This window comes from Rhinatrema bivittatum, chromosome 3 (genome assembly GCF_901001135.1).
Source record: "Rhinatrema bivittatum chromosome 3, aRhiBiv1.1, whole genome shotgun sequence".
NCBI lineage: Eukaryota > Metazoa > Chordata > Amphibia > Gymnophiona > Rhinatrematidae > Rhinatrema > Rhinatrema bivittatum.
Window position 1 is genome coordinate 26853280 of NC_042617.1, and position 21579 is coordinate 26874858.

A 21579-nucleotide genomic window follows, 5' to 3' on the forward strand; every position below is an offset into this window, starting at 1 on the left:
GTGGAGCATAGACACCTGTCGGTGGGGAATGGAGGTGGTGACACCCAACCCATGGCTAAGGTATGTATGGGGATTGGATCACAGACAGTGACAACTACATTATAAACCTACAGTGGAAGGCCATGCATTAGAATCCCCAGAGTCCCAATCTCCAGACGTCCACATATTAGAACCAGGTGACCTGCAGGAAGAGAGCCACCGGACAAATAAACCCTCCAATAAGCCAGGCAAGGTCCTTGTAAAGAAAAAAAACCGAAAGTTTAAGACAGCAAGGGCAGGCCATCTGATCTGACATTTTTGTTAGCACCAAGAAACTTGTGGAAGCAGGGAAGTCACATTATTTTTTAAGTAGGTTCACGGTCTCCAGCTGCTGAAAACAGCATCGCTATATGTTAGTACTGTTCAGGGTTTGGTTTTGTTTTTTCCGATTAGCTTTTAGCCATAAACCAATTCTAAATTTATTTTTAGCAACACGAGGATCGCTGCATTGAGCAAAGCCTTTTAATCCTTCACGGTTTAGGGATTTTAAAGTCTAATGCAGGAGGGGGTCGGTGAAGGGAGGAGTGCATACGCCAGCTCTCCTCTCTACCCCTGCACCTGCCAGCGGATTCAAATCAAGGACAGAAAAATAAAACTCTTTCCCCTCCACCAGTTTTGCGATCTACAGTATCCTTTTGTCACCCACTGATTATTTCAAATCTCTCCCTGCTCACCTCGTCCTAGCCGCGATCCGGGAGCTAAAAATAGGTGACCGGGGAGGATGGGCTGCTCGATAATAGATTTCTCTGCTGAGACACGAGACAGAAAAACGCAGGGGATGGGTAAGGGGAAAAAAGGAAAACAGGCACAAGGAGAGGTCCTTGGAGAGCAGCGCTCCCTGCTGGCGCTGGCATGGGAAGGAAGGGGGGCGGGGGGGGGGGCGTTCGGCGCCTGCTCATTGGCCGCCACCGGCTTCTCGTAAGCTAAATGAAAGAATGAGCGGGCACGGACCATTCATAAAGTGGGTGACGTCAGCGAATCGGGGGCGTGTCCGCCATCCCTGCCCTTATAGACGCCGCTCCGCGGGTTTTATCACAGAAGCTCGAGTGCGGCTGTTGGCGCTTTTTGACTCATCACGCCGTCAACGCGCCCGCGAAGAGCTGCGCTCCTACACCGCCCTTTCCCCCTTTAACCCGGGCATTTCTCGGCTCTGCGGGGCTTCATGTCGGTCTTCTACCCCATTCACTGGTGAGTACTGCTCCTAGCCCGGCCGTCCCTGCAGGAAGAGCCGCGTCGCAGCAGCGTTGCTCTGGGGCGGGCAGGCTGTGGAAGAGCCGTTTGGAGGCGGAGGGAAAGCGGACACAAAAAACCGAGCTTGCACGGGCAGTGAGAGTCGCAAGGGGTCGGCGCCAGTAGCGCATTGGACGTGCGAGAGGCTTTCTATAGAAGACGCAGGGGCAACGAAAGCTGAAGCGCGCATTGCCTCTTGCTCCCTCCCGGGTGCACACGCTATAGCTCGTTTTCTTGAAATAATTGCTTCTGTTGGATCTTCTCCCCCCGTGACCGGGGCTTCTGCTGTGTGTCCCTGCCTTGGGCTAGAGGTTGCATTTTTTGTTTTGGTTTGTTTTGTGTTTTCCCCCTTGGGGTGCTTAGAGATCAGTTGCCCTAGTTCGTGTGCTTATTTCTTGTCTGGTGTTGAACTGGTTGCGCTCTCTTGATGCTTCCTCGACAGACAAATGACGACAAGGATTGAGGGGGGGGGGTGATACACGAATTCTCTTTTCAGGTTAACCGCCCCCCCCCCCCGCCATGCCTCTTGGTCTCTTATAAATTTATGCGATAAGAGACGACCGTGAGTGACAGAAAGTTGGCCTGCATACGTTCTGGGTTTGGCTTTGAGGAGTTGTCTTGATGTCTCCGACAATGGTTACTAGAAAAGAGAATTGAATTGGGGAAACGAGCTCAGGGTGCACGGAAATAAAGGCGCGCGCACACCCGAGAATGCGATCCCTTTACGCGCCTTAAGTTCCTCGTCTGACTCTACACTCCCCCCCCCCCCCTCACCTCTCCCCTTCCTTGCTTCCCTTAGCATACATAGCTCCCTATGTTTAATCTTCCGCTTTTTTTCGAGCACTTCCAAGCAAGTTACTCAGGTACTGTAGGTATGTCCCTGTCCCCGGAGAGCTTACGATCTAAACTTGTACCTGAGGCCATGGAGGGTGAAGTGATTTGCTCAAAGTCAGAGTGGTGGTGGTGAGATCTGACCCCCTGGCTTCCCTGGTTCATATCCTTCTGCTCTAACCACTGCCCCCAATTCTCCCTATCTTTTCTTCCTATTTTCTTGACTTAAACGTATTGTCCCCCTTGTGTGACTTCTTGCTCTTCATTCCCTCCAGATTGAGGGATTGGTGTCTGTGGGGAGATCAGACTCGAACTCTGCCTGATGTGCTTTTTTTTTTTTCTCCCCCTTGTATTCCACAAGGGGGGGGAAAAGAGATCTAGTCTGCATGTTGGCTTTGTAGCTTTTGAATGGACCAGCTTTTGGGGTGAGTGCTGTTGAACTGGACTTATTAAACCGGACCTCAATTTACTTGTCCATGGTGACCTGCTGCACCAGTCCTTGCTGGCTTGCAGGAACGGTTAGGGTCACCGCTGGCCACTGCCTCAGACTGCAACGCCCTCCTCCACATTTAGGCATTACAGAGCCCACCTCTTGGAAAAGGCAGGAGCCCCTATTACAGAGCTGCCAGAAAAGCATCCACGTATTCTGAGGCTGCGGGAGCGCTGGGAACAGGCGGCTGCCTGCCCTGCACCTGATCTCCTGGGACTCGGCTTGCTCTGAATTAACCATCTTTTATTTCTTAGGTGGCTGCTGCCTTGAAGGGGAGAGTAAAGGCCAAGTTGCTCCGTGGCAGCCTGTGGCCGTCTTTCCCCTGCCTCCCCCAAACTTCACAACTGGGGCTTCAGGGACTGGCATCATCCCTGGTCTTTTCCCTCTTGAGGGAAGGATCCCCAGGTCTGAACTGCTTCTTGAGTGGCCCCACCCTGGCACCAGAACAGTGTGGAATGAGGGGGGCAGAAGTGGGGTTGGTGGGAGGGGTACAGATGCCTCTCATGGTGTGCTGGAGATGGGCACTGGAACGTCCCCCCCTTCCTCCAGTGCAGTGTGACTATAGTAAGAAGTTTAACGGGGGGAGAAATGTCCCACTGCACCACACTTCCTGCTGGCTCTCCCTTGCTTATGGCTTCTACAGTCCACGATGGACCCAAGTGAGGTGAAGGGGGCAAGAGGATCTGGCGAAACTTCCAGTTGGCATTCACTGGTCCCTCTCGAGCTTCTCCACCCCCTGTCCTGCCAACCCACCTTGCTTGACTGCTCCTTCTTCCTTATGTACTCTTCCTCTTATCCACTTCTGGAAGCTGTATTGGGGGGGGGGGTTACCCTCTGGCAGGGAGTGTTGGTGTCTCTTCTCTCATGGGCAGGAGCCCTATATCTACCTCTGGGGTCTGCCTCCTCCTCCCTCTTCCCATGATCATCAGGGGTTATGGTTTGGGCCTTTTGAGGTTCCTACTTGTCCTTGCTCTCTTGTAAGGGACAGGAGATTGCAGTCTGGGGAGATATGAGCCTCCCAGATAATCTTGCTCAGCCCTGGCTTCTTGGCTTTGTCAGGAGGAAGTGTTGGAGCTGTCTGTGGTTTAGTCCAGAGGAAGAGGTAGTCCCTTGTAGCCTCGGTGGCCACTTCTTCTTCTGGGTGGCTTGGAGGTAGTAGAAACCCTCCCCCCTCCCCCCCTTGCAAAGGCAGGCTGGTGGCACACCTCCCCTTCCTGGGTGGCCAGTGACGGAGTGGGTGCAAGCTCACAATGGAGGGTGGCCAGGTGCTCTGTACAGCTTTGCTGGTGACATGTGTGTCCCAGCTTGTGGCACTATAGAAGCATCTTGGCTTCCTCCATTGCATAACGGACTTTATAATGGCCCCTTTCAAATATTTATAAAATCATAAATCAGCAAGCTATTCTTTTGAATTATATACAATAAAAGCTAACAAACATTTATGTATTTAAATACAATACCATATGAAATCATCTTATAACAAGCTTCACCAGCAATTTTTTGCATATAACACTAAAATTCAACTTCCATCACCCTATAACACACCTCACTCATACCCATCCACATTTAACTTAAAATTAAAGATCTCATACATTACAAACTATCGAGGCATTCCCCCAATATCTTACTGAATGTAGCCCAGTTTTGTACAAATTATAAACAAAAATGTCTCCAATTGTACTAGTCCCCGATGTTTTACTAGATTGAGTGTGTGTGTGGCCAATATCTCCAATTGATATTACTGCTGTTCCCTTGATGTTTTGTTATCTTCAGTTACAACTGAAGAAACTTGTTGGAAGCTGGTAAAACATTGGGGGAATAGTAACATTGGAGAAATTCATTGATAACCTGTACAAAACTGGGCTACCTTCCGTAAGATATTGGAGAAATGTCTTAAGTTGGTAGTCTTTAACTGTTTGAGGTTGGATTTTAGTGTTTTTATATGCAAAAATTGTTTGAAGTTTATTATAAAATGATTTCATATGCTATTGTATACATATAAATCAACTAGTGTGTGATTCAAAGTTTGCATCTGATTTATGAACTTATTTACAAAAAATGAAGATTATATATCAGACATCTCTCATTGTGTTTATATGTATATTGTGGAGAGTAATGTATAACTTACCTGCTCAGTTGTGTTGCCCGTTTAAACAGGACCATTGTTCACCCATTTGCATCCTCTCAGCTTCCTGGCAGACATGCACAGGCCTGCTGTCCAAGAGGTTACAGAGTCTCTCTCTTTGTGGCCTGTCTTGACCACTGATATTAGGGAGACGAAGACCCAAGGCCTTGGAGGTGTAGCTTTAGAATGGCATACAGGAGGAAGGGTGATACACTGGATGGCCTTACCTCTGTACCCTCTATCAATCCCCCCTCTGACCCTGTTAACGGCCAAAAAAAAAAGATCTTACAGGTAGTATAGCCTTACACTACCTGCTGAGGGCCAATCACTTTCATCAGGGCCAGGTTGTACTGATTAATGGCTTGAGAGGCTAGCAGGGGGCACATCATGTCATCGTGCTGGCCACTGAAGGACGTGTCTATGGGTCCTGTAGAACAGTGGCCACCAATCCTGTCCTGGGTGCCCACCAGCGCATCAGGTTTTCAGGATATCCACAATGAATATGCATGAGAATTTGCGTGTTATGGAAGCAGTGCAGGTGAGCTCTTCCCTTGAGGTGGTGGCTGACCAGGTGAGCCTGCTTATGCATGTTTCATCTTCCTCCTCATCACCCTTTCTGCTTACATGGTGAGGTCACTTCCTTCTATGGACAAAACTGGTTTGGATTAGTGAATTCAGAAGTCAGTGTGGGGTGAGTTCCCTCTTTGTCTGTGGGAGTGGATCTGGCCAGGGGCTGTTGGTATTTCTTAACCCAGCAGCCATATATCCCCACTGCCATCCCTCCCCCATATATTCTGAGCACTGACACATCCACTAACCTCTGTACAGGAGAGGGGCAATGACCACCCTCAGGGGGCTGTGCAGCAAGCATGCCTGCTGTGGCCACTAGTTCTGGCATGAGAGAGAGGGGCACTCCAGACGCCTTCCTGAAGGATGACCAGTTCAGCCATCGTGGAAGGGGAAACCAGCCTGGAAAAACTTAAAATGTCAATGAGGGGAGGTAAACCAGAAAGGGTGATGGTACATAGAGCCACAATGAAGGGATAGATAGGAGGGGAAACTGAACTGGGAGGGTTGTAGCACCCACCCTACCGCTCTTCCTTACGTCAAGGAGAGGGGCCAGCTGGAGGGAGTGGATCCTCTCGCTTCAGAAGTACTTGTGGGATGAAGGAAACTTTCTCCCTGTTCTTATGGGCAGAGCAGGACGGGGGAAGCCGAAGCGCAGTACCGGAGCAGGCGTGGGCTCGGCTGCTACCGTGCCGGTAGGGGGAGAACAATCCAAGGTGGGTAACCGCGCTAAAGTGAAACTTAAAGCGCTGGCAATCCAACACGGGAGCCAGCTGAAGGGGGGGTGGGATCCAGCATCAGACTGGGAGACGAGGGAAGGAGGGGCCCGGGGTGCAGAGCACGTTACTGCTCGTCCCCAGCTCCCTCTGCTTCACCGGCCTGCACCACTTCCCGTGCCCGCTGCTGACTGTGGAGTCCTGGGAGAGCTTGCTCTGCAAATCAAGCGGTGCAAACGTGGGGGGGGGGGGGGGATAGTGCTTGAAAAACCTAAAACTAGAACCCTCTGCTGCAGCAGTGCTCGGAGCGAGCCCCTCAAGCTCTTATAAGTGGGGGAGCTGGCTAGGCTTTCCGGGGGGGGGCAGGGTGACCTCTGCAGCGCTGGGGCTTTGCGTGGATTTCAGTGCCAGGTAAGGCAGAAAGTTTCTGCTTTTATGAGTCTTTTTTTCTGTTTTCAGCCCTACAGCCACCAGAGGAAGAGCTCCTCACCTTGTCCCAGCTGCCATTGGGGGAGCTAAAAATAGGCGATGGGCAGGGAGGAGGGCGGGCTAGATAATAGGTTTCACCACCGAGACGCAGAAAAATGCAAGCTAGGAGGGGAGGAAAGAGGAACAAAGGAATGCGGAGAAAGGAGGTGGGGAGGGGGCGCTTGCCCTTGGGGAGAGGGTAAAATGCTTTCTCTGCAGGTGCGGGGTGGGGGGAGGGGGAAAACACCGCGCCCGCTCATTGGCTGCCACCGGCTCTTTTCACTGAATGAGAGAGAATGAGCGGGCACGGACCATTCATAAATTGGATGACGTCATTTAAACGGGGGCGTGTCCGTCGCCCCTGCCCGTATAAATGCCGCCGCGCGAGCTGTCTGTCTCGCTTTGGAGCAGAAGCACGAACGTAGTCGGAGGCTCTTCCTAGTAACCCGTTAACGCGCCCGCGAAGAGCTGCGCTCTTGCACTGCTCCCCCCCTCCCCCCACCTCCGCCGCTGCTTCTCCCTTTAACCCGGGCATTTCTCGGCTCTGCGGGGCTTCATGTCTGTCTTCTACCCTATTCACTGGTGAGTACTGCTCCTAGCCCGGCCGTCCCTGCAGGAAGAGCCGCATCGCAGCAGCGTTGCTCTGGGGCGGGCAGGCTGTAGACGAGGCGGAGGGGAAAGCGGACAAAGGAAACGAGCTTGCGCGAGTCGCAAGGGGTCGGCGCCAGTAACGCATTGGACGTGCCGGAGGCTTTCTGGAGGAGAGGCAGGGGCAACGAAAGCTGAAGCGCGCATTGCCTTTTGTTCCCTCCCGGGTGTTCACGCTACATTAGCTCCGCACACTCTCTCTTGTTTTCTTGAAATAATTGCTTCTGTTGGATCTTCTCTCCCCGTGACCGGGGCTGCTGCTTGTCCCTGCCGCCATAGGCTAGAGGTTGCAATCCTTTTTTTTTTTTTTGTTTAGTTTTTATGGGGTGCTTGCTTGGAGGCTGCTTACCCCAGGCCGATTGCTTTATAACCGTACTTGTTCGGTGCTGGACTGGACACGGATGGTGGCTGCTTATTTAGCTTTCTTGATGCTTCTTGGACACAGACAAATGAAAACAAAGATGGGAGGCGATCAAACGGAAAGGGAGACCTGCACAGAATAGCCCGAAACTAAGCAGATCGCGGAAAGTTGGTTCTCTTCCTCTGAGAACCTTCCCATCCATATCTGTCTCTTACCCTCTTATGCACGAAGACGAACGGGAGTGGCAGAAAGCTGGCCAGCAGGGGTTCCGTTATATTTTGGGTTTGGCTTCCTGTAGTTTCCTTGATGTCCCCGGCAATGCTTATTAGAAAAGATAATTAATTGGGGGGGGGAGATGGCGAATGAGCGAACATAGCAGAAAAATATATTCTATCGCAATCCCTGTCCGAGCGACCTTTATAAGCCAAAGTTTCACTTCTGAATCTACTCTTCCGTTTCGCCTACCCCCCTCTCAACGCACACACAACGCTGTATTCCCCTCAATCCTTCCTTGATTCTAAGGTAAATGTCGGATGTCTTTTTTTTTTTCTGCTCTTAGCTGACGTCTGGATGGAGCGTTTCTTGATTACGGGGTGGTCGGACTTGAACTCGGGGCGATGCGCTTTTCTTGTAATTCGGTTGGCAAAAACCGGATCCAGTCCGTATTTGGGCATTGCAGCTTTTGGCTAAGACGGCTTTAGGGTGAGCGGTGTTGAACTGTAGATTTTTTTAAATCCGGATTTAATTTTTTTTTTTTTCCTCGTCTGAGGCGAACCCATTGCGCGGTGCCCACTCTGCCAGTCCCCGCTGGCTTGCAGGAAGCGCTAGGTCAGAGCTCGCTACAACCTGCACACGCAGGGATCCTGGATCCCGTGGCCTGGAAAAGCGAAAGTCACGGAGGGAGGGCTATTTGACCAAATCTGCCTTTTGATTCTTCTGACATAGCCCCCCCCCCATTCCGCTGCCCTCCGCCGCAGGTGCATTTTTTTGTCCGGATGTAACGCATTTGTGCTCTTGTGTTGCTTAAGGCTGTGAGCGGCAGGGTTGTGCTGCCTCCGCCAGGTGGCACCAGATCTTGCTGCTTGAGGAAGTTGGACACATTATGCAGTCCCGTTGAGCTCCATTAGACCCTTTTTCCTAGAGAGGTTTTTCTTAGAAAGCCTTGTAGGAGGCTTTTCCATGGGTTGGGGGAAGGGTGGGGAGTAACAACGGGGCTAATAGCACAAAATCTGTTCCCGCAAACCACGGATGGGATCGTCTTATGTTTCAAATGCTACCTACGAGTTATCGCACTTCCTAAACTAGTTTTTTGTCCCTGTTTATTGAAGGGTATGGTGCAGGAGAACCAGATCATGTGTCGTCGTCGTCCCCCCCCCCCCCCCCCCCGCCTTCCATTCAATCCCTGTGCTTCCCATCCCAAAAACCATGTATAACGATCAACCTGAATCTGAAATGTGTTGCTGGCGTCCAAGCTTTAAAAAAAAAAAAGACACTTGGATCAAAAGAGCAGCTCTACCGCAAGCCCACCATTTGTGGGTAGGGGGTTGCCCCGTTGAAATGCAGCCGACCATGGCTGGTCTTGGGTCTCTGTGCTGGGAGGTATTGTGGGAGTCTGGCAGGCATTTAAAGGGAGGGGGGTAGCCTTGCAGCCCCGGGATTGTAAGGTAGCTAATAAATACATTGCTTCTACTTGGCCTGTACCTACTACAGCTTTCTGGTTGCAGGCAGTGTGGCAGAGCAGGTTGCCAATTTTTTTTTTTAAGTGCCCCTCTCTGCAGGATCTCTGCTGTGGAATACACATCTTAATTCTTGCAAAAATTTTACCCCCCAAAAAAATCCCATTTGTTTCCTGTAAGCTGAAGATCTGTTCTATCTGTCTGTCTGCAGCCCTGACTACCTGAGATCAGCTGAAATGACTGAGGTGATGAGCTCTCCATCCATGGATGAGATGGGGCTGAGTCCCCGGAAGGATGCTGTCACTTACCAGGTGAGCTGCACGTTTAATGCATGCTTTGTGCACCCTAAAGCACTTCTGAGTGGCCAGTAAATTCCTTGAAAGCAAAAACCAAGGCATATGTGCCTGCTCCGGCTGGAACTTGTGTTCTATGAAACTTTATTTTCTTATTGCTATGTAGAGGGAAACAAACTCTAAGACTTTCTTGCTTTGCTGCATTGTGAATCTGATCGTTCTGAGGTCATGAGCCTGAGCTTTTTTTTTCCACCTAATCAATATTAAAAGCCCTCTTTAAGTAAACCTGATACAGGTGCCATAGAGCAGGCACAGACATGCCAGCCGAGGTCCAACAATGACCCAGACCTGTGCAGACCTGAACACTAAGGGATTTGTTCTGCTGGCCTGGACTAGAAAAGCAGAAACCACTACTGCATGGTTTTGAACAGCAATTAGTGTACAAATGATAGAGGAGGTAACAAATGTCAGCTCTTAATGAAATGGCTTCTGGAAAATGGGTGATGCTTTTGTCAAGTGTTCAAAAACATGCTGTCAACCCCTCCACCCCAATAGCCTGCAGTGGGCAACAACACGCAACTTCCTGAAGTTATTTATTTATTTAAAAACTTTTCTATACCGTCGTTTAGTAATGCACCACCACAACGGTTTACAGTTAGGCACAAAATAGGTTTGGTTTCTAAGTTATCCATAGGGTGCCAATATTTTACAGTTACATAGTTCAATAATATACTCTAAATGAGAAGTGGGTTGGGGTTACTATTTTCAACAGCAGCACCATAGCGCACGGGACTGAATCGAGAACACTTGGCAAAACTTCATCCTGTACCTTGTCATGTCAGATGTGCACTTATCAGTGCCAACAGAGCATGTGGGGGGAAAAAACAAAACAAAAATCATTATTCCCCCAGCTCTTATCTTGCAGTGTTCTCCCCCCCAGAGGAAATATTTGGAGCTGTTCTCCATGAGCTGGACAGGTCACCTGAGTTGAGTCTTATCAAATTAAAGGAATAGGACTTGTGTATTTTCCTTGCTACTCCATGACCAGCCCTAGTTCTGATGTATGGCACCTGCCTGGCTTTTGTTACTGGTCCTCCTTGTCCTGTGTATTCTTGCATAACAAATAGAACCATGGACCTGTTGACATGGCCAGGCAGGTTTAATGGCGTCGTCTTGTGGGACATGGGAATCTGGCAGATAAGGGCTGTAAACACAATCAGTTTGTACCAAGTAGTAAACTGGGCAGTACCGGATACCCCAGCTGTGTCTCTGGCCTTCCCTTCACTACTTCACTAGGATTCCTCTGTACTTATCCTAGACTTTGACTTCAGTTACAGATCTTTACCTCTCCTGGAAGCACCTGTTGCATCTTTTTTTTTCCAGGCTCCAGTTTCCTGCACAGAGGCTTCCTGATTTACAAGGACATTTAATGCATTAGTAACTTTTTCCAACTGCCAAGGCTCTGACTTTTAGATAATAGGGTTTCAAGCAGTAACCTCTCATGCCAGGTTTCACTTTTAATAAGCTTAGCTTTTTTTTCCAGTAGGGGCCTGCTTAACCCATGTCTGTGCAGCTGCTTTGCTACAAAGCGCTGTGTGCAAAAAATCTGTTTCCTGTGCAAGATCTGAGGCTGGATATATCCGAGGTCTGTTCTCTGGGTCTGTGTAGCAGGTGCCCTGTGCTCTTCCTTCATTATTAAGCATGCCTTTGCAGGAGCTGCTGGGAGGTGTGCTAGCAGACTTCTCAGCAGTGGTATCGAGCCCTGGTTTTATCCCACTGGTATATAGGACTGGTGGATCTGCTCTTGGAGCAAACAAAACCACAAGCTCATGCAGTGAAGAGTGTAAAGAGGGTTTGATTCTGGTCCTCTTCCGGTAAGCCTGGTGGCTGCCGTCTGCTTTCCAGCCCTTGTTTTGCTTCTGAGAAGGAGCCCTGAGTTATTCAGGTGACTGCATCCTGGCTCTCGCTGCCACTGGTTCTCTCCCATGGAGGCTAGCGCTCCTGAGATCAATCTTTCCCTACCTTTTCTGAACTGTCAGCAACTGACCTGACAAGAATATCTGATTTTCCCCCCCCCCCCCCGTTCCTATCTAGTATGGGAAAAATAATGGATTTTAATTGGTGGAATTCCTGAAGATTTTCCTTAACTGCTGATGTCACCTTATTGCCAAGGCATTCCAGTTCTTTACATTTGCATACTTGAGGGTGCTGGATAATTAAAAAAAAAAAAAAAAAGCAGCACCCTTAATGTACCCAATACCTCATTCATCTCTTTACAGACGTCCTGTTAAGAGGTTAGGTGAATTGCTGAAGTGGACAGCGAGTGGCAGAATTGAGCCGGGGTATCAGGTTCACAGTGCTGTGGGGTTTTTAATAACCCATGTATGTGTTGCTTCTAGTAAAGGGGGGGGATTGTCGGTTTTTTGTTTTTTTTTTTTTTAAATTAGGCAAAATTTTCAAAGGCTTTGGGGGAAGGGTGTGAGCAGGAGTTAAGTTCCCACTGGCTTGTTTCCTGGGGGGGGGGGGCATTCCCTTATTGCCGCCTGCTCCAGCCCTTTGAATGACTGCTGTGAGAAGTCTGCCCAAGTTCAGGGTGGGCAGAGGGGGAGTGGCGTGAGTTGGTGTCCCATAACAGTATGGGGGTGCTGGTGAGCCACCCCATAAATCAAACGTCTGCTTGCATAGCTTGCCTGGCTGGCATCCTGTGTAAGACTTCAGTTTTAGAGTCTGTGTAATGTAGTTGGTGGCTTCCTGCCTGGAGGACGCTGCTGACAATGTCACCGCAACATGCGTGCATCCTATGTTTGTTTTTTTTTTGGGTAGGGGGTGGCTGCAAAAGGATGTGGTGCACCCACTGGGTCCAGTTCTCCCCCTTTCCAGTCTAACTTTAGGATGCAGAGACACAAAGTGCCCTTTGAGGGGTGGATGGGTCATCGGGACGTGGTCTTCCTGTGTCAGTATGCAGAATGCAGGGCAGAGCTCTTACAAATCTTGTTCTGCAGGCTTTCACCAGGCCTTCAGAAGTGTTCTCCAAATACCACAGCCAGGTGTCTTCCATGCCTTGGGACGGGTCTAATGTTGGCCCAATAAAAGGCATTGTAACCTGCCACAAGGATTTTCCAGATGACATGGGGGGGGGGACGGGACAGTACTAGTTCTGGTGGTCACTGGCTCTGGAGTCCGTCCGTCCCTCCCCCCCCCCCCCCCCCCATTCACATACAAAAGCAGTGCACTGTCCCAAACCTAAACTACTCCCTCCTTGATTTTATACAGATTTGAGGTCTTCCACAATAAATATTGCACACTTATCCTAGTTCAGTGCTTCACGCTCCGGGTGCTAACTTCAGAGCTGGGGATCCACCGGTAGTTTAATGAGTATTAGGTTAAGGCAATACCAAATGCCCTTCCATGCATCTTAAGACCGACTGAGTGGCGCCAATGGCCAGGGTTAGGGGGAATGCAACGCATGTTGTGGGAGGCGCTGAAGGGACGTGCGCAGGCACCATTCTTCCTCTAGGCTAAGCAGCAGCCAGGGCCGTGGGCCCAGCAGGCAGAGCTCTCGGCACATCCCACCCCAGTAGACTGATCTCGTCTCTTAACCCCTCCCCCCCATTCTGAATTGGGCACAAGTTCACACGTATAACTTTAAGGACCTCTTGCTGTGGGGGGTGGAAACAGAGCAACAGAATTCAAGCAGCCATGGGGCAGACACAAAGTACCTCAGGATGCCAGAGAAGTGACTAAGGCTGGACAGACTGAGTGGACCCAAATGTTCCTTATCTGCCAGCATCTTCGGTTTTAATTGCCCTTCAGGGTTGTAGTGAAAAGTGCTAAAACCTAACCAGGCTCATCATACCTGAAGACTACAGGCATTGCTGCCCCCAGCCAGAGAGGGTTTCACCTTTAACATGCAAAAGACACTCAAAGTGCATAGACGTCAGGGTCCATGAAGCAAAAATGTAACCGGTGGCAGGGCCTCTCTTAGCTGGTGCTGTCAGCTCTGCTCTTCACACCTAGCGCTCATCGCCAGTCTGCATTAAGAGAAACTTATTCCACTGTGCACAGAGCATCTTTCATCACCTCCTCTGACCGGGTCAGGTTTCCTGATGGGGAGCAGGACTACAGAGGAGTCTTGCACGGTGTTTGTCTTTTTGTGTTCAGGGCTGGAAACGTTTTACTCCACATCCCAGAGGAAGTCTGCCCCGGGCTATCTGGTCTGGAGACAGGAGCCACAAGCACCTTAGCCAAAAGCTGCGTTCAGTCTCAGCTTGTCACCTTCCAGCCCCATGTTCCCTGAGCTGCAGGAGCTCTGCAAAACTTGCCCCGAGAGCTGGTTTATTAGGCACGGGTCTGAAGTGTCCTGCAGATGCCAGCATGACAAAGTCCAGTGATGAGCTGCCGCTGCTTGCACCGTGGCTGGCTGGCAGGCAGCTCTAGTCTGCCTGAGGAAAACACAGTGGAAGGGACTGGCAGGAGTGTCGTGTACAGAGCTGCGACCCTCAAGATACCAGTTCAGTTACCCCTGCTCGGTGTGACCTCCCCCCAGGGCTCGCGCTCTCTCTCTCCATTCACGTATTTCAGTTCTGGCTACATGAGCAACCACCATTCAAGGCTGATCTCTGCCCAGAAATGGGGAGAGATGTCACTGCAGGCCCTTTCTAGTAACGACTCGCTGGCTTCCCCAGGGGTAACCACTGCTGTATGCAGGACAAAATCCAAGTAGTCGACAAACTTCTGTACCAGTTCTATAACTGCCTAAGTCGCTTTATATAAATGACAACATCAAAGTACAGACCACAAGTAAAAATTGTGTTCAGAGCCTCCTTCATAGTGATCAAACATCAGATACCCCAGCAGAACTTATCGCTTTCTGATCAGCTTTGTTGGCTGGCGAAAAAAATCAGCAAAGGTACCGAAGTGTCAAGTCTATTCTGCATTCAGCTAGGCCCTACCCCAAAGAGGTTTACAATCCAGAGGCAATGGAAGAAGGTGACTTGCCTAAAGTCACACGGTCAGTTGAAGTGAGATTTGAACCCTGGTCCTTGGCCCATTGCACTAACCACTAGCTCACTCTTAAGAGCCACCACTGGTGGTAGGAGCTCCTTTCGGAGAACCCCACGTGGCCATGCATGCTTCTTCTCCATGGGGCTCCACCCTGGCATGTAGTAATGGAGTAGAAGATCAGCTCTATAAAAGTGCACCGTGCGGAGTACAGAGAGCTGGGCCTCACTCCGTACAGCACCTCCAACGTATTGCCCCCTCGGTCCTTCCACCCCAAGCGGTGGCAGCTAACGTAACTGAGCAGGCTGCTGCCTTCTCCTGCACTTGTATATAAAGGGAGCTTTTGTGCTAAAAGTTTGGAAGACTGGCTGGGCTTTGGTCAGAAAAAGTAAATGTCCAGTGTCTGGTCAGTGGACCCTGGTGTGCTATGTGCACTGTTGCAACAGCCATGGAACCAGTTCTGACCCTACTGGCTTGTTTTTTGTCTGGAAGCAGTCTGTCTCTTTTTTTTTTTCCCCTATTTCTTCTCTGCAAACAGATCTTAGCTTTCTGCTGCCTCGGTGGTTAACAGATGACTTAATGGAAAAAATGCTTGCTGACTGGGGTCAGCTCCTTTGACAGCTGTTCAGATAAGATTAGAACTGGCCAAACTATTGTGTTAAAGTAGGAAAAAAAAAAAGGCTGAATAATGCTTTTTTTTTTCACCACCTCCCTTCTTGGGAAGGAAGTGGCTTGCTACTGTTTTGGAAAATTAAGTTGTCCTTCACCAAGTAACAAGGATAGTTAGGGGTCCATAATCAGAGAAGACAACCAAAGGTTACTGGACCGACGGCTGTATCAGTGCTACAGATTAAGCCTGGCTAGACTTAACAGATTTTTATAACCCGTAAAACGAAGGAATTTTACTCAACTCAGCTTTCCTGGCTCTGGCCTTCCAGGGAGCTGGCATGCATGCACACTAAGTGTTTCCTTGCAGCTTTGAATAGCCCTGCTCAGGTAAAGGTACAGTAGACATCCCATTCCCCCCCCCCCCCCCCCCAGCCCCAAGGTAAATCAGAATTAAGTTTGTAGGACTGTTGGTCTCTAGCTGTCACCAGAAAACAGCCATTCCTCAAGTCCCTAAGAGCTCTCGACCATGCACCAGAGTTCATTCAGTCTTTGTAGGGGTGGCCGCAGTGCCACAAGCCTTGCTTGTATGAGCCCAGTTGGAACAGCTGTAGTCCTCATCCACAGGTCAACAGATCATGGTTCAGTCTAGAACCTGGCTGGTCACTAGTCGTCGTCGTCATGGCGCAGTGGCTCGCCTGTCCTCCATGACCTCTTCTTGAGGGCTGAGAGCGCGACCTCCACAGTAGCCTTGGCCCTGGAGCTCATCAGTTGCCACTCAAAGCCAAATCGCCCATTCTCTGCACACCATCCACCAGTTTGATTGGCGTCAACACTTCAACACTGCTGCTTTAATCAAAGTTTCTCGCCCTGAATCCATCCTTGTCTAGTTTATAGGTCTGTTGCTAAATCTTAGTCCATACAGCCTGATGCTAGGGTGGGCCCTGAGATTCAGTGCCACGGCCTCCCAGTTCACATGCAGTCCGTGTGCAGATAAATAGGGGAGCTCTGCCTCCCCAAATAGGATGTGTATATTTTTCCCCCTCTAAATCCGCCAACCAAACTCCTTTGGCAGGGTAGAGGGCATACTGCCACTTTAAAGACTAAAAAGGGAGTTCCCCCAACCGCATTAAAAGCACTGGTGGCATTTACAGACTAATGGTGGCAGGCTCTGTAATGCAGTAGCAGTCTTGGTGAATAGTCAAGCATGGCCTTGATCCTGTGTAACATTAATGCAGCGCTGCTCTCTGACTTGTGGTGCTAAATAAGAGCTGAAGTGCAGCCTTTTAGGTGGACTGGGGCACGACTGCCTCTCGCACTGGGAGCTGCCCCATCTCCTGGCCTCTGCTTCCCAACCAGTTACTGGAGGGCATAGGCTTATGAGGCCTTTGGGGTGGGAGGAGCAGACAAGGGTTTGGCAGCCTCCCATTGCTATACTCCTCTGGGTTTTAACAGTCCCTTATGTATTAATGCAGAAAAAATGTTTGGGGTTTGTTTTTTTTCCCCTAGATGTGGGATGGTTTCTCAGTTATACATTTTGTACCCATGAGGGTTTGATGTCTTGTTCAGGAGCTAAGGACAAGTCTGGGGTCAAGCAGATGGAGTGGATCTGGCACAGGCGAGGGCTGTATCAAGCTAGATGGAGAGCACTGCAACTGATTGCATGCCGACTTCATGTGCTACCAGATAACGGGAGGGTCTCACAAAAGCTGTCTTCCAGACAAATACAGACATTGGGGGAAAACACATGACTGCTTCTACAGCCAAGCCTATAAGCAAAGCACGTCGAGCAGCATGGACTGATGCACGCGGGGGGGGGGGGGGGGGGGTAATCTGCATGGTGCAGTTTGGCGGGCAGACTGCATGGACCATTGGTCCTTCTTCTCTGCCGTCATTTTGCTTGTTAATCTGACTGCTTAAAGTGAAGTTGCAGAGTAAATCAGGGTTCACAGCATAGTACAAAAGCCTCGCTTTCTTAGTTCAGGTGAGATTCAGTAGGTCTGTCGTGCCCAGAAATCAATCAATCCCGTTGCTGTCCAGGTTTCTGCAAGAACAGAGTAGACCACCGGCACTTTCCCTAAATCAAAAGACCAAGGCAGAGGGGGTGACTCTCTCGCACCATTGCTTAATGGAATCTACCAGAACACATTCATGCACATCACCATAACCCTGAGAGTAGACATTTTAAGTGAGATCCTTTTCCCCCTTTTCTTCAAAAGGACCCATGCCTGATCTAGGGCTCCCATCACACCAGCTTATTAAAAGTATGTCCTGCACAGCTTGCAACCCTAGCATAATCTCTTGGGGGGGCTGAGTAATGAATTGCAGGCGACTAGGTGCTAGTTTGGTAAATCCATTACACGGGTGCTGTGCTGTAAAACTAGAGATCCCGCAGGCCAGGTCTGAATCTGTAAACCAGTGGTCAGTTGTACACTTCATCCCCCAGTCTGAGAAAACGAGGAGGATCTGTAACCAATGGTAGCAGTTAACTTTTATTTTTAGCATTCTTGGAAATGCTATTTTGGGTTTTATTAGCTTCAGTGGGAGGGTGCAGATGAGGCTGGAATCTTTTTTTGCAAATGTTGCTAGATACTGATTCTAGAAGCTGATCTGAGGTTTTTTCTTTTTCAGAAGCCCATGTTTAAGTGCACATGACTTTTGAGAATTGAAAGTCTTACTCGGAAATAGCCTTTAGACAGGAAGATGTCCCTGGTTCTTAACTGTCTTAATATCTAGTCAGACCAGTTACTGAAAAGTGCTTAGTAATCTTATATCAAATGCCACCCTACAAATCCACGAGTTGCGGGACTTGTTGCCAGAAGATGTGGTTGAAGTTAATAGTATTGCTAGGCTTAAAAAGGCAAGGATGCTTCTATTTAATTGGCCAGATAGACATGGGATCACCCTCTTAGTTTCTTGGCGCTGCATATTTCTGTTGTCCCAGATTGGCACCTGTCGGGCTTGATTGACCACTGGTACTTAATACTCGCACAGGCCTTGACATCTTCCACTCTAGCACCTTGCAGAGATCTGGGGATCTACCTTTCATTCGTATTAAGTTTTTCTCTTTCCCGATTAATGGCCGTTTGGGTCCCCCTCTTAGAGAACTAGCATCCTTAAGATGTAGTTATGTTTCCTTGTGTCTACGGTATGTCTTGAAATGCTTATTGAAGAAAACGGTTTGCTTAGTGAGCTAGGTAGATCTGGGTATTGCGTACCAAGACAGATCCAACTGGGGTTAAACTGCAGATCTTCAGACTTAAGACAAGTCATACAAACGCAGCATGCTTGAGTGTAGTTTCTTGCTAACGAAACCAAGTGCATAATCCCTGAAAACTGTGCCTTACGGCTGGATGTACTTAAGTCATAGCTTATGATTTAGGATTATAAAGATGTTAAATGGATGGAATGAATATTAAAAGCAACTTGTTTTTTTTGTGTTTAAAAGATTTTTCCAGATCCCTCAGACTTTGATCGCTACTGCAAGCTCAAGGATCGGCTGCCCTCGATCGTGGTGGAGCCCACGGAGGAAGATGTGGAAAGCGGGGAGCTGAGATGGCCACCGGAGGAATTCCTGGTGGAGGAGGAGGAGAAAGAGGAGACCCATGAGGAGACACAGAGCGATAGCAAGGAGCAGTAAAGGATGAGCGCTTAACCTTTTTAAAGACAGCCGACAGTGGAGGTGTCTAACTTAACCTTTTTTTATTTTTATCATCTTGAGGGAGAGACCACGACCACCTGGTCCTAAACGATTCTAAAGACAGACTTTTTTTGACTTGCAAGGGCGAGAGATTTTAGCTCTTAAGGTTCTGTAACGAGAATCTGAAGACCCTCAACCTGATGGAATGCAGGAGACCAAGAGGGGAGAGTTTGTATCCAAGCTGCCTGAGGCCTGGGAAGAGGCTGTGGCGAGATCCCATTGGGCCCAGTGGCGGGCAAGCAAGGAACAGTCCTTGGGTTTAAGACGAAATAGTTAAAAGAACAATCAGTCTACAGCAGGCGAGACTGCTGCTTGCTTCAAAAGCATGATCGAGTCTTCATCTCTTGGTTTTGGTTTGTTTTTTTTTTTTTGTTTTACTTTTGCTTTCTCTTCATGCAGGAAGTTTATGGAACGGAACAAAGCTGGTTGGGCAGGGGAGCTTTGAGGCTAGAGGTTGAGGCTGGTGGAAACCATTTCTCGGGCATGGCAGAGCATGCTGCAGTGTGCATGGAGCTGGCTTTTTATGCTATTCCGTATTGGATATGGTCAGGAGCAGAAGATCTGTAAGAAATAGGGTCCCAGTAGCACTAGCTGGCTTGGTAATTTTACTGCTACATAGTAAACTCCAGTGTCTCTCTTCTATTTACAGGCCCTGTCCGTTAAGTAACGAGTGGCTCCTTCTGGCTAGGGAGTGCCCTTAAAGGAGTCTACAGTGGCAAGCTCTGCTTTCTAGCTGAGCTGTAAGGCTAGGTTTAGGCTCTCGCATCCTAGAGCTCTAAAGAATTGCCACTCACATGGGGGTCTGGAAGGCAGCACAGACTGTCCGTTTGCAAGTCTTGTCAGTTTTTCAGGTTTTGCCGTAATAACTATAGTCTAGGAAGCGTGAGGAACTGCTTTACTGGGGATGTCTCTGTACAGTAGAGGTTCAAGGAAATGGTAATTGCTGATGTATACATACTTGGCACATTCTCAGCTCAAAAGGAGCAGTGTGGCTATCACTATTAACAGTGGGCTCTTCCCTGCTGATTGCAATGCCTGAAATCTTTAACATGGGAATCTAGTGTTAACTGCAGAGAAGCTAACCCGCTTTCCACACCATCTGATGGTAGAAGGTGATCAGGGTTAACCAGATGGGCATTTAAGGATGGATTGCATGGAGGCTGTGTGCACCCCCACACCCCCCTTTTAATCTGAAAATGTAGCCCACATGGTGCCATCTTTAGTAATGCACCACTTAATGATAAGGGGAATTCCTTTGTGTTAAAAGTGCATGGGGAAAACTGGGCTCTTATTTTTGGCAAAACTGAAATTTAAGTACATGCCTTCTGGAGTTTAAACACTGTAGTTTGCAGATCTGTCCAAACTATACCTCCAGTGAGCTGTGGTGGCATGGAAGCCCTGGTATATGGCAGTGGACTGACCAGTCTGGGAGGGGCCTGGGGGTTGTGATTTGATTTTTTTTTATCTGTTTAGTTCTTACATACCTAGATTTATTTTTGTCTTTATCACTAAAAGACTGGCTTATGGAAGTCCATTCTGAGAGCAGCATGCTTTTTCCTAGCATGCACGCCAGTCTCCAAGCAGATGCATCTCTAAAGGCCTGTGGCTTCTGCATGCCTGACGGGAGCCTAGAGATGGGGGGGGGGGAGGCATAAAAGAAAAATCAGCAACTCCTCCTCCAGTGTGGCATGAAACCCTACAGAAGCAGGTTTAGGAAGGCCCCTAAACCAGATGGAGGAAACCTGTCGCTCCTGTCATCTGCTGCACATCTTGTCGGGTGTTCCGTGGTTCTGTTTTTAATATCCATCTGTACAATTCGATACCTCCTGGCTTGTAGAACACGGAGGGGCAATGTGCTACTTTACATATCAGTATCAGCTGGTTTGTTTGTGCAGTAAACATTCTGTCTGCTTTGTGTAAATTTGTCTTTTGAAAATATAGCAATAACTCATGTCCCTGCTTCACACTAATAGATGAGACTTGTGCACAAATTTTGCTGGTGACATGTAGCATGTATTCCAGGTGGATCTTTTTTTTTTTTTTTTTTTTTTTTTAAATTTTCAGTGAAGTCTTGTATGTAGGTGGCAACCTCCTTTATCCAATTCTAGCCTTAAAAAAAAAAAATAATAATAATTCTGATCCTGAACTAAATGTGGCCACACAAAGTCCTCCAGGCCTGGTGTCTTGTCAGCTGTTCTTCCTTCATCCCTGCACCATGGTGGAAATGTGCTTATGAACTGATGTCCTGTGTACCATCTGAGTCTCTCCCGCTGACATACCTCACCAAGAGGTGGAGAAAGAGGCATCAGCCTGCGCTCACCTTCTGACCCCCAGAGGGAAAGCATCCTAAGAGGGTTTATGCATACCAGTCTCTCATCCTTGTGGCTTTCTTTTTAAAGTAATGTGTGTTTCTGTTAATCGTCCGAACAAAAGCATTCCGGTTCCACATCTGTACGATAAATATGTATAGTGTATGATGAGTATAATTAATGTCCTTCTTTTTTGAGGCTCAGGGAAAAGCTAGCATTTTTTTTCCAAACTCCTTCTTTGTCACTGTGACAGTTGTAAATAAAGTTTGAATCTGCTTTCCAAGACCCGTGGCTGGCTTCTCCTTCTCAGGACACCCAGGAGGGAGAGAGTTGGGCAGGCTATGTTTAGGCTGCTGGAGAAGGATAGGGGCAAAAACCTGCATGTCAACTTGCATACTCTCCCTGCCTTCTGAAGTTGGAGGATTATTTTAGGATTAATGTTTCACTTGCAGTTTTGAAACATCTTTTCTTTATGTAAATCTGGGCTTAAATTCTCTGAAAGATGTGGGCTGCATCATG

At 48.8% G+C, this 21579-nt stretch overlaps 1 protein-coding gene across 2 annotated transcripts; it reads left to right on the forward strand.

Annotated features, from left to right (window-relative positions):
- The first annotated feature begins 1088 nt into the window (after positions 1-1088).
- LBH (LBH regulator of WNT signaling pathway) lies at positions 1089-21345 on the forward strand. Of its 2 annotated transcripts, none has more exons than XM_029593015.1 (3): positions 1089-1227; positions 9363-9462; positions 18500-21345. In XM_029593015.1, exons 1-3 carry the CDS (start codon positions 1202-1204, stop codon positions 18689-18691), a joined length of 318 nt encoding a protein of 105 aa, XP_029448875.1. In that variant the 5' UTR covers positions 1089-1201; the 3' UTR covers positions 18692-21345. The 2 variants fall into 2 exon arrangements, with proteins under 2 accessions (XP_029448875.1, XP_029448874.1); XM_029593014.1 differs by lacking the exon at positions 1089-1227 and adding an exon at positions 6857-7048.
- Positions 21346-21579: the final 234 nt, after the last annotated feature.